This window comes from Taudactylus pleione, unplaced genomic scaffold, assembly GCF_031769625.1.
Source record: "Taudactylus pleione unplaced genomic scaffold, aTauple2 ptg000127l, whole genome shotgun sequence".
Taxonomy (NCBI): Eukaryota; Metazoa; Chordata; class Amphibia; order Anura; family Myobatrachidae; genus Taudactylus; species Taudactylus pleione.
This window is the reverse complement of record NW_028284529.1, coordinates 8,480,001-8,496,599: the sequence shown is the minus strand read 5'-3', so window position 1 is coordinate 8,496,599 and position 16,599 is coordinate 8,480,001. Positions and strand designations below refer to the sequence as shown.

General features: G+C 43.5%; 1 protein-coding gene across 1 annotated transcript in view; it reads left to right on the top strand.

Moving 5' to 3' along the window:
* PLAA (phospholipase A2 activating protein) overlaps window positions 1–16,599 on the top strand; it is a 44,530-nt gene that overhangs the window by 25,162 nt on the left and 2,769 nt on the right. Inside the window, exons 7-13 of the mRNA XM_088472618.1 lie at window positions 411–580; window positions 1,001–1,158; window positions 1,336–1,555; window positions 3,318–3,380; window positions 7,956–8,027; window positions 14,124–14,225; window positions 15,485–15,649. Coding sequence (XP_088328744.1) covers window positions 411–580; window positions 1,001–1,158; window positions 1,336–1,555; window positions 3,318–3,380; window positions 7,956–8,027; window positions 14,124–14,225; window positions 15,485–15,649 — 950 coding nt within the window. The remainder of the gene's footprint in view (window positions 1–410; window positions 581–1,000; window positions 1,159–1,335; window positions 1,556–3,317; window positions 3,381–7,955; window positions 8,028–14,123; window positions 14,226–15,484; window positions 15,650–16,599) is intronic.

Here is a 16,599-nt window from a genome sequence, read left to right as displayed (position 1 = left end):
ATTGAAATGCTCAGATATACATAAATCATAAGATTAAAATACATTGCTTTACATTAGCCTCACATTCCATTGCAGTCCTGTTAAATGTATGCTATAACAAACCCAATACATTATGGACACCCTCATCATTGGGAGAGCATTTTAATGGAACCTGTTAATGTTGAAAAGCTGTGACTTTAGTTTGCTCAGCATAGAGTATTTGTTTAATATCCATCTTTTGTAAAACATTTATTTTGTTGTTCATATTCCTAGTGTCAACACAGTTTAAGCTCACTTTGAAAGAAATTCTCTAAAAAAAAAAAAAAAAAAATTATTATACTAGTAATAGCTTCATAAGCTTTTTTTTCTTAAAATACATAAAACATATTTAGTTTACATATATTACATTTGCTATGCATCATTGATTTTAGTGATGGTATTATCCGAGTGTTTACGGAGTCTCAAGAGAATATAGCCAGTGCTGAGGAAATCCAGGCTTTTGAAGATGAGCTGGCACAAGCAACAATTGATCCTAAAACTGGTGACCTGGGAGACATTAAGGTAGAGGAACTACCTGGAAAAGAGCACCTCAGCGAACCTGGTAGGTTTAATTAGCATACAGTCCAAGAAGCTCACACAGCAAAAGCTTATGTTGGAAATAATTTCTTTCAATTGTTGCAGGAAAGATGAGTTAATTAGGTAATTTTTATATTTAGAAAATAACACCTATATAAATGGCATCTATTTGATAATTGTTAATGAGTAACTAGAGAGAAATTGCTGGGCTATTTGCACCTTTCTTACAATGTTTGCCTGATAGAGCAGGCCAAAAAATCCTGAAATGCACTACTTTATTGTTGTCCATTAAATGCTATACAGTTTTTTTTTTTTTGTAGTTTGCTGTGTTTTTCTTGCTTTTACTTGCTAATGTTGTACCAAGCTTTCTCTGTTGAAGAAAAATAAGTGACATTAGTAAATGAAGAAAACCATGCAAACTTTATTTTATTGGTTGCTGTTCTAGGTACTAAGGAAGGTCAGACCCGCCTGGTGAATGACAATGGCAAAGTGGAAGCCTACCAGTGGAGTGTTAGCGAGGGGCGTTGGATGAAGATTGGGGATGTGGTGGGCTCTTCAGGAGCTACTCAGCAAACTTCTGGAAAAGTCCTTTTTGAAGGAAAAGTATGCTCCTACTAGTCTTTTGTTCTCGTATATATCTGAATGTTCCAAAGTCTCTCTGATTATTTTGTAGAAATCTAGTTGATTCATTTAATCCATTGATTAAACACAAATATATAAAATCAAAATGTAGTGCCTTTCCCACTTGAGCAATACTGTATGCCCACTCTCTCATTACAGGAGTATGACTACGTGTTCACCATTGATGTGAATGAAAGTGGCCCTTCTTTTAAACTGCCGTATAACATCACAGAAGATCCCTGGCTTGTGGCTCACAATTTCCTAGAGAAGAATGATCTGAACCCTATGTTTTTAGATCAAGTAGCTAAATTCATAATTGACAACACTGCAGGACAGACTGTGACTGCTACAGAATCTGGATTTGCTGATCCATTTACAGGTAATTGCCAATCAGACAAACACCATTGCTCAGTTCTATTTAACTTTCGGTGAACTAGGTGGGGTCTGACATATCCCAGCAAGATTTAGGGGTGGAATTTGATCAGATTCAGTAAAGCTATAAGTTTTCTTGCAAACGCTTATCGGACCCGTCTCCGGAACAAAAACCCTTATGTTGTTATCCGTTATCACTTTGCCTTTTTTTGGGATACAGGCAGATTTCCCCATTTTCACCTATACTTATCGCCAGAAAAAGTAGGAAGAATTTTTGCGCGAATGGTGCTTTGTGACTTTTGGGATTTAATTATGTGAAAAATGTGTGTGCGCATAGGCGCAATAAGCGGAATTCGCATGTAACGGGTGCGAAAACTATGCACACTAAATTTACCGCTTTATCGCACCTAATTGAATTCCCCCTTTATAGCCGGGAAACCGGCGACACATACTATACATATATTTACACAAATATTCATACACATATAAAAAGCTATATCATCCTCTGTTTAACTAAAAAGATGTAGGGGCTGATCTTCTCATTGATCCTTTACTCACCAATGAACAACCTGTAAGTGTTTCAAATTTAAGCCATTCCATAAGCTTTGAATATCAACATAACTGAAAATATATAATTCTCTATACATACAACTCACTCACTGTGATCACTACAGTACTCGCAAACAGATACAACACGTACCATAAAGATAAAGGAGCCTGCCTTTAGGGTAGCTAGAAATAATAACATTGTATTACAATTGTTGGTCACCTGTGTTAACATCCCTTTCATATCAATGTAAGCACACCACTATATTGCTGCCTGAGTATTGGTAGAGCCCTACAAGAATGAGCATGAAATATTAACAACATGAGCTGTGATTATTACAAAATGAAGCCCTTCACATTCCTCAAGATTAATATGGTTTGCGATACCCAGTGGTTCACAAACTTTTTTTGAACCACAGCGCCCTAGAGTATAAGCAAAAAGTTTGTTGTTGAGAAATTCAGAAAAAAAATGCAGTAAAGTAAATTGTGCTTACCTGTCATTCTTAGGTTCAGTTATGTGGTGGTGGACAGGTTTGCACTTCTGTTTTTCAACATATTTACATTACATTGACCATAAATAATTTGATTTGGTGATGAAACACCAACCTCAGCAACCCCTGCAAGTGTCCCGAGGCACCCCAGGGTGCCGCGGCGCGTGGTTTGGGAACCACAGCGATAACCCATGAAGTTCTATAGGGAGTGACTGGTCCACTTTAAGAGGACTTTTTCCTTTCATCTTCTAAAATGTAGTTGCAGCATTAACCTTCCATAAACCAGGTGGAAAAGCTCAACATGGCGAACCATGTGGGTTATCTCATATCCCATGCTATACTTCACCATAAGTGTACTAATTTAGTACGACAGTAATTCCGACTGTCATAACATTGAGTCTTGTCCCTTAAGTTATAAAAATAAAGAAAACAATAAAAAAGGGAATAAACTTTTTTTTGAAAAAGAACTTTGGAACATGTTTGAATCACAATCGTTAGTGTACACACCTAAACGCATTACGGTTGATTTTGTCAGAATCCGATTAACCTACCAGTATGTTTTTGGATACCAGAGGGAAACCCACGCAAACACAGAGGGAGAACAAACCAACTCTGCCAGATAGTTTTGGTTGGGAATTGAACTCATGATCTCAATGTTATGAGGCAGTAATGTTAACCATTTGGCCACTGTGCTGCCAAAATAGTCATTATTGTGTACTTAATTCCTTGTAGGTGGAGGGCGTTACATCCCTGGAAGTTCTTCTACGTCTGCTTCTGCTGCTGATCCATTTACAGGTACATTTTTCATAACCGCAATAAGCTACAACATTGGTAAATTTTCAGTTCTTGAAAATCAAGTATTTTCTTTGCATTTTACTAGTGTAGTGAGTGTGAGCAAGTTACTTTGAGACTGAATGTAGTCAGTATTGCTAAAGACAATAACTAGTGTATTTGCCCATTTCAGCCACACACCTTGCTTACTGGTGCATAGAATCTGGCAAAAAAAGTATTTAATCAGTGACTTTCAATGTGGCGGTTTGGCAAATTCATGCTCTGCTAGAGAACTGCTCTGGTCAACTTAAAGTGATGTTATTGTGAAGTGGAGAGATCTAGTAGCAACAATATAGCACAGCTGCAAATCGGTAAAGAATACAAGAACACAAAATGGGACCCCTGAGTGTTTAAGTGTATTCAAATAGTCTGTTTTCACTGCCGAGTTGCCAACCACATTTTGAAATAATGTCTGCACGAGAACTGTTAGTCGTAAACCTCATGGACAGACAGCACATCTGTTAAAAAACGATGGGGGGGATAGCGATCACTCTAGATCCGGCGCTGGGCAGGGCATCGGACCTACTCTAACACACGCCTGAAAAGGTGGTGTGGCCATTACTCTTGGGTGCGTGCCCGCCACTTACGGACATGCCGGGCTGCCCATAAAACACTCTCCTCTCTGTGAATAGACACTGTGGCCTGTGGGAGGGGATGGCACCCGGCCTAGTGGGAACACACCTTCAGCAGAGGACGCAGATGTGCGCCTGCATGTGGGCAGAATGAGTCCTGTGTGTTCGCATGCAGAGCGGCAGCAGACTGTTTGACAGTCTGCTGTCATTTGTGGGCGGGGAGGGGGCAGTGACGGCCTCGGTTTCCCAAAGCAGAAGTGTGTCGCCGCCTTTGGGGGGGGGGGGGAGGGAAGAGGCCAGGATCTCCTTCAGCAGAGATTTCCTGGCCTCCTTGTTGCATCTGCAGCGGCCGGCTTACGTGACCAATGGGATTGCAGATTATCCATTGCTGCATCCTTGGACACAGTTCGGATAATGCATGCAGGAGGCGTGACGCCTCCTGCTGCAGTACCGTAATAGTGCTATCGCAGCTGCTATTATGTTAGCAGCTGTGCTAGCACTTGCATCCTCTGCTGAATCACCCCCTATGTGCTGAGAAGAGGTTGAAGAAAACATTTTTAACTTTTGTAATATTTAGACCAGAGGGTCCCAAACTCTGTCCTCAAGGTTCCCCAACAGTTCAGGATTTAGATAAATCCATAGTTAAGCACAGGTGACTTAATTAGTACCTCAGTCAATTTGATTTAATCACCTGTGCTCAACCATGGACATCTCTAAAACCTGAACTGTTGGGGAGCCTTGAGGACCGTGTTTAGGAACCTCTGGTTTAGATTGTTCTCTAACTCTTACACTGTTTATTATAGTGTTTTATAAGAATCGGTCAGTAGCAACACAAATACAAATGTAAGTGCCACTAGTAATACTAATTACTAGAATCAGTAGTAGTACAATAAGGCAAAAATAATGATCAATAAAATACTATCGATACCAAAAATAAGCAGGAAGTAATATGACCATTATTACTTGTGTAGTGATATGGGATCACTTAAGGCTCACATCCACTAAAAGACATGAAAAAGACTGCACGATTACGACATTGTAATCGTGCAGTCGTTTGTCAGTCTGTGCTGTGTGTACACTGAACGAGCAGTCGTTCAGTGTAGGCACAATCAATCATCTGCAAACTTGCTGACCCTGATGTTATCGTCAGGTTGTACAACATATTTGTCCGATGATAGATGTCTAAACGACCAGCGGGAGCGCGCATCGCTGACATTTTAAACTATGCAAACGATTATTGAACGATTAAACGATATTGTTCAATCGCTCATTTAAATCGTCTAGTGGATGTGTGCCATTAGCGCCATTTCAGTGCCCCTCACATTCTCAGCTATACTACAAATATTTAGCTTCTCTAACTTAAGTAACGTCATTGAAAGTTTAAACCCAGTAATGCTTTCTTGATGTGAGGTGCCAGCATCCATACCAATTTTCTGACACCTCGTGACCACCAGCTTTGTAGATATTTCCTTGCACCCCATAGAGGTGCATAGAAAAACCTGCAGTGTTCGAGTACCGTATTAAGTGGTAATGTGCGCAGCCACACACTGTGACCACACTTCGAGCATCAATTGAATGTGGGCCATAATGCTTGCTAGCTTTCCAATGAGCTCTGTTGCTGAATAGTAGAGACAGGCACCTGTTTTCAGAAATTACCAAATTGTGGTGAGCTTACATCCTTTTCATCAGGTGATACACTGTATTGTAACGATAATATTCTAGAACAGCTGCTAGTATCCGTTACTGGATAGATAATTAGTGGGTTTCACAACCTATTCCTCAGTGTACAAGGGCACACAGGGAGGTGACTAACCCCTATTTGTTTTCAGACCAAATTGCCATAGCCTCCTGTGAAACCCTCTGCTTCATCCCAATCACCCATGTAACTGGCAGATTAACTGACTAGCTGCATTTAACTTGCTCTGAGCAGCTGTCAGAATATTCATTATAAAAAGGTGCCAGATTACGTTCCACCATGAACAAAGAGCGGAAAGCCTCGGTACCAGCTGCAATGTTTTGGTTGCCATGCCAACCTCACACCTGGGATTTGCCTCTGAAAACAATATTAAGGGCACAGCAGATCAGAAGATGTCACCTTGGTAATAAAGGCATTGTAAGAGTAGCAAATGTAAACTCATTCTTGAATAAGTTTAATATCTTATTACAAATGATATTTCAAGGCAGTATCTTAGCAATACTCCATCTCCACTTTCTTAAAGTACAGCAACTTACATTATTTATCCGATGGTTACCTACAAATGCAGTTCAATAGATCATTTTATTTCACTGCTGAGTATTGTTTCTTATGTTCCGATATACCTGGGTAAATAAGGCTGTTGATAGGTATTTAGCAACATTGATGACACCATAATAACAAGTCAGATACAGTATGTGCTTGCATTTGCTTAATATTCACTAGACAAACAAACAAAACTGGTTGTTTTGGTTTTAACTGCAGTTTTGCAACTTTCTTTGACGTTCGTAGATAAAAGTGAAAAAATAGAAATTGTACGGGTATCTAATGGAAATAGGCTCCTTAATCTGCAGGCAAAGAGAAGATAGGGGTTTCCCAACAACCCTCCAAGAGCAAACGGTCAAAACAAGTTTCTTCTTTGGCGCTGACTAAGGGATATATTGGCAATTAGTTTGCTTTATGGGTTAATATTACAGAGAGAGAATAAAAAGATGAAAACCACAAATCTGCGATGGTCCAGTCTTTCTTACTCAGTGTTATGCTATATGCATAAATGAGACGTTGTCCATTCGGTGAAAGAGGTTTCAATTGAAATAGTAGTGGTTTTATTGTCATTTCCAAAACAAACAATTATAAATCTAAAATGATTGTGTCCTGGAGTTATTACTCCTATTACAAACGCACAAAAAATATTCAAAATCCAACAAACTAAATTTTTACTTTCAATTTTAGTACAATGATCTTACAGCAAATAGGCATTGAGTAAAATGTGTAACATCAAAAGCTAAATGTAAACAGTAAATATTGGTTCTGATTCTGATATCCAGCATATTCTGTAGTTATTTCTGTTGTTAGAGAGATATATTAGTAAATGTGTTCTGTAGGTTTAAAAGCTTCTGGTGATGACCTGCCAAAGAAAGGGTACAACATTGCAATACATGCAAACCTATTATCTTTTAATTACATATATTATAATACATTTATAGCAAGATTATAGGAAGCAATTTTATATTTTCATGCAAGCAAAGAAAAATTCCCTAAAGATAAAATAGATGGAGGGAAATGGACCTGAAATTATTCTGCCTTTATTTTAATGCATATTCTGTACCTGTGCGAGATTTGTAACTTGAGAATTCCCAGATGGGCTTTGAATCCTTTTGAAGAAAGAGGACAGTTGCTGATTAGGCCTCCTGGGTATACCAAATTGTATGAAACCGATTATCAGACAGCAACCGTGTATGAAAGTATATCAAGCTTCAAAGAAACCAATTTACTTCTTATTTTGAAAGGTTTCTGTAGGTGTCACTCCTGTTGGCTTTCAGCTAACCCCTTTGCACCTGGAGTTATTTTTACTTTAATACTGTTTTTCATCTTGCATGCTGTTGTACTGTACCAGCAGTTCACTGTCATTACATAAGATGGCGAAATTAGTCCAGTGACCAGAATGAATAATTCACAATGTGCTCCACACATCAGGGCCTGGGAGATGCTTCTGCTAACATCCATAACATTTAATATTGTACAGTAAATAGGCTTAGTGGGAGACTGGTTATTATTATGTATTTTTTCAATGCTGAAGCATATAAAGTGTACAGTAGTGACAGACACTGAAACAGAACAACACTATGCTGGATATGACATGTATAAAGTCCTTAGTAGTCTACCTGCAAATGTAGCTCAGTGGTCTCTTAAAATGCAATGCAAAGATAATGCTGGTTTCCAGATGTTTGCATGGTTCTTACTGTGAAAGATTCTGTAAAATGTGTTTTACAGGTGGCAGCCGTTATGTGCCTGGCTCCATGTCACATACTGTCCCCCCAGCTGGGGCAGCCGATCCATTTACAGGTAACCATTCACAGCTACAGTATATGCTAAACACCAGTTTTAAATGCCATGCTGGAAAATTGTATAAAATTCCTTAATTGTATTATTAAACCTTTATACTGTATCCCTTTATTCAGAGATGTAAAAAAAATTACTATTGCTACAGTCTATCCTACATTTTACTTTTGTAGACCATAGGCATGTTAAAAACGACCATATTTCTACTTCAGGGTCCATAGGGTATCCACAGGATACCTTGGGGGTATAGGCGATGGCGGCAGACATCCAGGCACCACAGAGTTACATTTTCAGCCGCCCAGGATGCACTGGGGTCCCTCTCCTATACCCCGCCCCCGAGCCTCAGGCCACTCAGTTTTCGTAGGTGCCTGGCCGGACCAGTCGCACCGTACAGAGGGGGGTCTTTTTAAGGCCCCTGAATATTTCTTAGCAGCTGTGGCTGCACAACTAGAGTGCTCCAGCATAGGACAGTCAGTATTGACGTCCATGCTGTCACTCCTACACCCCGCCGGTAGCAGAACGCCGGTACCGATCCGGGGATGCTGGTAGGTAGCTGGGGTCACAGCTAGCGGTGATCCCCGGCTACCTGGACTGTGGCCGGATGCACGGGGAACAAGGTAAGCGGCGGGGTCCCGCGGTGGGCACCCGCCGGTAACACAGTCCTGTTTGGTCCCCAGGCAGGGGGCTCCCTGGGGACCGGCTGCGCGTGGGGCCAGGTACTGATCCTGCGCCTTCCACTAGACCACCAGGGACAGCGGGCCGTAGCATGTGCGGTACATCGTGGCGTCCCAGGGGTTGATAGCACGCCAGGGGAGAACGCCTTCCCTGTCTCACAGCCGGCGTCTCCCCCGCTGCACAGTGCCATTCCACAGCGGTCTGAGCGGGCTGTGTCAGCGCTCCTCCCCCGGGCCCTGCCTTCTCTCTGCTCCTCGGTGGCCATTTTCTCACTACATGTGCTGGGGATGGCAAACGCTCCTGGAAGCTGATACAGATGCCATTGCGGGTCGGGTCCCCCGCATACCTCTCCTTCAATTAAGGTCAGTGTATGCAGCACTGTTTCCTACCAGGCTCTGGTCTGTGTAGTTGATTGCAGTGCCTGTAATGCAGGATGTTATCTGTGCATTGTATGTGACTTAAATGCTAGCGCTGTTTGCCTGTACTTTCATTTCTGACTGTCAGCCTTTTCCTATCCCTGTTCTTCTGCTACAGCCCTTGCGGTGCGGTGTCGCAGGGTGTTTATTACCTCACAGTAAACTTGGTTTTTCTGTGTGGGAGGTCACATACTCCTCATGTCGGAAAGTGAACGAGGATATCCTCTTCCAGCTATAATGTACTGATATCATGTGCAGTTAGCGGAGGGATATGTAGACGCTGAGGGTTTATGGAGGGCATGTTGTATTATATATCACGCCCCATTTCTGTCACTGTGCCTGCACAAAAAAAGGGAACCGCCCTCGGCTGGCTAAGATGCTTACAGCCTTTGTGGGCAACGCCCCCTGCGTTTCCCCAAGGGGTTATCGCAGCCTGTGGTGGTCTCATCACATGCAGGGGTCCCTGGACAGTTGATGGTACCCCAGTGTATCCTGTTTTTCGCCCCCCCAGGTCTCGCAGGAGCCTGTGTGGGTGAATTTATTGTCCAAATGGTATAGCACCTGATGGACGTTTTACAGGGGGAGTCACCATTTCGGCCTTCTAAACGGCCTTTCGGGTCTTAGACGGGTAAAGACATGACGTCTGATGACGGTGACATTATTGACTTTTTCAGACACGAGCCCCTTAGTGCAAAGGAGGCGTAGTCTGGGTCTAAAGTCTATATACCTGGCCTTCTACGGGCAGTCCGTGCGGCTTTGGTTATTACATATCCCCCGTGGCTAAATCCAAATATGCCTTCTTTAAGGATAAGGGTGTTGCCACTGTAATTCCTCTATCTGATCATTTTAGAGGAGGCGTGGAAAATCCGGGTAAGCGGTTCCAGCCTCAAAAACGGTTGACCTTTTGCATACCCCTTTTGCGGATAATTACATTTCCGAATGGGAGTTACCTTTACGGGTAGATTCTCATGTTACACGCCTAGTGAGGAGTGCTACGTTGCCCATGCCCTCCAGGTCCTCTTTGAAGGAGGTTCCAGATTGCAAGGTGCAAATATATCTAAAATCCGATATTCCCTTGCTGGAGGGGCTTCCAGGCCGGCTATGGCCGTGTGCTGGGGGGCCAGAGCCATGGAACACTGAGTAGGTAACTGGATCTCTGCACACTGACTCTCCAGCAGAGCAGGTGCATAGTGGAAAATTCTCAGAGACTTTGCCACGTTCATAATGAGACGGTCTTACATATAGCCTACTCCTTTCCAGAATCTCCTCGGCAGCAGTAGCGGCTTGCCGCTCCCTGTGGTTGCGCTCTTGGAAAGCGGACGCAGATTCCATTTGGAATGCTTTGCCTTTTACGGGACAAGTCCTGTTTGGCCCTCGTCTGAACGCAATTGTGGCCCTGCAGGCAGCAGCTACGTCTGCGTGTCTGCCATCGCCTACAGTCCCATCAGGGTCTGGGACTCTGTCTTTTCGGCCCTGTGAGGCCAGGGTAAGTCTAAAATACAGCTTTCCAAGACAGTCAGTAGCCAGGAAATCTGCTCAGCCATAAGAACAGGCTTGGAGTACAAGACGTCCTACTCCCAAGTTGGACTGTAAGCCTTCAGCCTCACGGGACGGGCCTCCTCTCGGGAGCCCCCAGAGTCGGAGGCCGGCTTCTCCAGTTCGCCCAGTGCTGGTGTCTGACCACCACGGACACTGGGGTAAGAGAAGTATTTTCTTGAAGGTATGTCTTTTCCTCCCGGTAAAAGCCTCCCAGAAGGTTTTTTGTTACAGGTCTTCTGTCAATTCAGGACTAGGCCCTGTAATTTTTGAGGGTGTTACACTCTATGCTCCAGGCAGGAGTTATAGTACCTATTCCGTTGCCCCAAAGGGGAACGAGGTATTACTCCATCCTCTTTCTGGTACAGACACCCAATGGGTCTTACCAGGACATTCTCAACCTCGAATCCTTCAACAAATTCTTAAGGGTTCCTTGGTTCGGGAGGGGGACCCTGCATTCCATCATTCAATGGAGCCTGGGAATTTTGTGGTGTCGTTGGATATATTCAGGGTGACTACCTGAATATCCCTCTTTTCTTAGCACACCAGTGTTTTCCTCAGGTTTGCAGTGGTCGATAAGCATTTCCAGTTTCTGGCATTGCCCCTTGGTCTGGCCTCCGCGCCTCACGGTTTACCAGGGTCATGGTAGTTATGGCAGCCCACCTGCGGAGGCAGGGTGTCCGCTTGTTACCCTATCCGAGTGACCTCCTGTTGTTACACGGTCTCCAGAGATACTTCAGTGCCATATGCAACGGACAATATCTGTGTTGCTACGTTAGGGCTGACTGATAAACTGGAAATGGTCCTCTCTGATTCTTCACAGAGGATGCTCCATATCCCAACATCTGAGGATCTTTGTGATTGAGGAAAAGATCTCTGCATTACAGGCAAAGGTACGCAGTTGCCTGCAGAGTCGCCGAGTGTCTATTCACTTGGCAATGTGGTTCCTGAGTTCCAGGATGTAGCTGTTCGACATGGTGGAGATTACCCAGCTTCACTCTAAAGAACTTGATCCTCTCCGGATGGGATGGGTTGCCCCATAGGATAAAGTCAATAGGCTTTCCCCGGAGGTTTGTCTCTCTCTGGCCTGGTGGCTGCAGAAAGCTCACCTAAACAAGGGGCACCCCCTTTGGGATTGCGGACAGGGTCCTTCTGACGACGGACGCCAGTATCCGTGGCTGGGAAGCATGACGGGTCCACACTTGTTCCAGGGCAGGTGGACCCCAGTAGTTTTTGCGCTTCCCATAAACATCTGAGAACTCTGAGCAGTATTCAGGGTTCTCCAGCATGCAGGACAGGTCCTCCACGGAAATACCGTGCAGGTACAGTCTGACAACGCCATCATGATGGCTTATGTAAACCACCTAGGAGGTTCCCGAAGTCAGGCGACACTAACAGTGGTGTCCCGAATTCTGGCTTGGGTGGAAGGCTATATCCCTGCCGTCATCGGCAGTGTTCATTCAGGAATCCTCAGATGGAAAGCAGGCTTTCTCAGCCGTCAAGACGTGCATTCAGGGAAATGTCCTCTTTATCAGGAGGTGTTCAATCTTCTGGTGAACAAGTGGAGCCTTTCAGAGATGAGACTCTTCTGATAGACGTAGGCAGGTCCAGTGGACCTTCCAAGTTGTGTACCTCGTCCCTCCGTTATCCCTTCTTCCTCCAGTAATAGCAAGAAGGAGGCACGCTCCTGCTGATAGCTCCAGCGTAGGCCAGATGGCACTATTACTCAGATCTTCTGAGCCTCTCAGTTAACACTCCGAAGCTGTTGCCTCTACGCCCGGACCTGTTGTCTCAGGATCCTGGCTGGTCCCCAGACCTGGGTTGTCTGTGGTGGAGACTGCCCTCTTAAGGTCTAGGAGTTTTTCCAGCTCTATAGTTAACAGGGGCTCTGTCCATGCTAAGAGCTCGGAAGTTTTTATCTGCAAGAATTTACCATTGGGTATGGTATACTTTCTTTCAGGTGTCGCCCTAGAGGCTAGGCTCCTCGGGTATTCCGGATATCCAGAGGTTGGCTTTCCTACAGGTGGGCTTAGATAATGGTCTTTGCCCTGCTTACCTCAAGGTGCAGGTTTCTGCCCTGTTAGTATGGTTTCAGTGTAGGATTGCTACTCTTCCTAATGTCCGCACCTTTGTGCAGGGTGTACGTTATATTCAGCATCCCTTTGTTCCACCTGTGGCTCCTTGGGATTTGGCTGTGGTCCTTAGGGCTCTCTGAGGACCGCCATTTGATCCACTGGGCTCAGTGGATTTCAAATGGCTTACGGCTAGGACTGTATTCCTTCTGGCTCTTAATTTGGCCAGTAGGATCTCAGAATGGGAGGCTCTGTCATGTAGACCTCCCTTTTTCTCATCTTTCCTAGGAACAGGGCAGTGCTTGCCTTTACTTCCCCAGTCCTGTCTGCTGGTGAGGCCTATTTGGCTGTGGTACGGGCGCTAAGAATTTAAGTTGACCGTACCAGTCCATTTAGGAAATCAGACTCTCGGTTTTGTCCTTTCTGGTTTCCATAAAAAGGGTTGGCCTGCCACTACGCTAACTTTGGCAGGATGGATTCACAGGTCTTCCTGTTCCATCCTCTATTAAAGCTCTTCCACTAGGTCTGTGGGTCCTTCGTGGACAGCTCGACGTGGCGCTTCAGCGGTGATTGGCAGCCACGTGGTCATCTGTCCATATTTTTGGTAAGGTATTATGCTTTTGATACCTTCGCCTCTCAGGATGCTTCCTTTCGGCGGCGGATTCTCCTTACAGCACAGGAGCGTCCCCACCCTTAAAGGATACTGCTTTGGGACATCCCCAAGGTATCCTGTGGATACCCTATGGACCCTGAAGTAGAAAATATGAGATATGGTAAGAACTTACCCTTGTTATCTCTATTTCTACGAAGTCCATAGGGTTCCACAGGACTCCCACCCTGTCGCACCTGTACTGCAGATGGGCTTTGATCTGGTCACCGGTTTCTCCATCTCCTTCTGGTGAGAATGTGATTCTTGTGTGTTCCAGACTGTCTTCTCTCTCTTTTTTGCTCCTGCTCCGGCCTATGGCTTGTTACGAAACTGAGTGGCCTGAGGCTCGGGGGCGGGGTATAGGAGAGGGACCCCAGTGCATCCTGGGAGGCTGAAAATTTAACTCTGTGGTGCCTGGATGTCTGCCGCCATCGCCTATACCCCAAGGTATCCTGTGGAACCCTATGGACTTCATAGAAATAGAGATAACAAGGGTAAGTTCTTACCATATCTCATATTATTGTGAGACACAGAACATATTAAAAATCTATTTATAAGAGTCTCTATACATTTGACAATATGTTGCCCATTTTATCTCAGCATGTGTATATTTCAAAAGTGAAGCCCTTTTTGTTGCAGTTTAATTTCAGACTCTGCATGAAAATAAGGATGAAATAGACTGTTTATGTAAGTTGTATATTATAGCACAGTAGGGTGGCTGTATGATTGTGTCCTTTGTCATGCCTTGCAGGGAGGAATGCCTACAGATCAGCAACTGCACAAATTCAAAACACCTACTTCCCGAAGAGGGAGCCGGTCACCTTTGACCAAGCAAACCCAGCACTGATTATGGGTTAGTATTCGTTGACCATCCAAGCAATATCTGTATCCTTTTACTTTATTTTCCGTTTCTTAGTAGTTCACTGACATCTTATTTTTTTTTCTCGTGTCTGTTTTAACTCATGTGTAGTGAGACTGTGTTAGGCAGCTTTATATGTGATTAGCCTGTCTTCTATACAAGTGAAATACTTTTTTCTCGTAAAGTGTAGATATATTTGTAGTATTAAATTCTAAATGAAAAATTCAACCTGTTGGATTTGGACTTTTAGTGTAATATATTGTTTTTCATGTCTGCTAAAACCTTTTTTTCTAGAAAAGTATGGTAATGGCTCAGAGAATATTTCTAGTAACATTTCTGCAATGAGAGCAAATGTGACCAGAAGTCCTTCATAGAAAATCTCCATGTGCTCCTTGTATAGTACTACAGATGTGTCCTCATACACCGAGGAGGATCTATACCATATACAGTGCGAGACGCCCGACACGACGAGCCACAACGAGTAGTGTAGCGGACCATACTTTTCTTTAAAATGTGCGTCTTACTTGCATCGCATACTCAGCAAACAACCTTAAAGTGTACTAGAGACGCTGGGCTTCTAATTTAGTTGCACAGGGATTGGTTTTAAACACGTACAAAGTCGCAGATGAAGCACCACAGAACTTGGCATGAGAAAAGGCCACGGCCGCTGCATCGCAGCACTACTTACTCAGATTCAGTCGCACACAGATGTACAAATGTCACATGAAATTGATCAGTGTAATCTAGCATAGTAGTTTTGTAGCTTCCAGTAGTTTTATTTATGCGAGTAAGATGCACATTTTGAGCGACAGACACCCGGGACCTGGCGTGCAGAGAAGGGCTTTTGCCGCAACTAAAACAACGGTGTATGAGGAAGCATCTGTGCAAGGTGTTATCCCTGGAACAACAAATGGTATCACAAATTATGTGCAGATTTACTTTAAGATGGTTTGCTCATGTAGTTATTAGGAAGTTAAAGTTTAGACTTGTCTTCTAAGAATGCTCATATTTAAATATAATACAGTGATAAATAAAACAGTAAATAACTGAATGTATCCCTGAAAGTGCTAGCCTCCTCTTTTTAATTTATTGAATATATGGCATACAGTATGTTATATGCTTTCTATATTGAACAAAGTTCATACACCAACATTTTTTTTTTATTCATGAAGTGTAGCATTTATTTACTGACTGATCTATTTCTTCTGATAAGATGTTACATTTACTGACAATACTGTACATTACATGTTTAGGTAAACTAAAGGAACTGAATGAGACCGCTCCTGAAGAATACAAGATGCCTGAGGAGGACTTAATGAGACTTGACAAGCTACTGTCTGTCGTCGTCAATCCATCTGGAGAAATGGCTACGGCTCAACAAGTGGACACTTTATGGAGAGCAGTCAAATGGCCAGAAGGTGTGAACACTGTTTTATACTAAAATTTGAAGGGACAAATTCAATTAGCCACAAACTAGGTTGCGCAACTTTTTACCGCAGGTAAAAGCCACAACAGACTTTTTGCTATTCAGTTAAAAATCTGCCTTTAAGTTAATGCATCTTTGAGTTTGCATCTGCAAGATAGGTGAAAAGTAGGGAAAAATCCTTATTTTAATGTAAAATGACAGGACATAGTGCAGTACGCCTAGTAGACCCCTCTCAATAAATAATAATTTATTTAGGTTTTTAAATTGGAAAATATGGTTTATAAAGATAGGTAATTTATGTAATTTTCTAAATAAAAATGGAACAATTGGATTATTGATGTGATATGTGTATGTTGAGGTGTTGTATTGAATGGAAAGGGTTTTTTGAACTTGCAGAAGGGAGTTACAAGTGATTTTTCAAACTTGTATGTAAATCACAGTAGATACTTATTAATACCGTATATACTCGAGTATAAGTCGACCCGAATATAAGCCGAGGTACCTACTTTTACCCCAAAAAACTGGGAAAACTTACTGACTCGAGTATAAGCCTAGTGTGGGAAATGGCAGCAGCTGGTAGTGCCCCCAGTGGTAATCCCCCCTTTCAGTGCCTCCAGTAGTAATCCCCCCTGGTAGTACCCCCAATAGTAATCCCCCACTGGTAGTGCGCCCTGTAGTAATCCTCCCCTGGTAGTTCCCCCAGTGGTAATCCCCCCTTTTAGTGCCCCCTGTAGTAATCCCCCCCTTTTAGTGCCCCCTGTAGTAATCCCCCCCTGGTAGTGCCCCCAGTAGTAATCCCCCCCTTGTAGATCCCCCAGTGGTAATCCCCCCTTTTAGTGCCCCCTGTAGTAATCGCCCCCTGATAATGCCCCTTGGTAGAGCCCCCTGTAGTAATCGCCCCCTGGTAGTGCCCCCTGTAGCCCCCCCCCCTAGTAGAGAGAG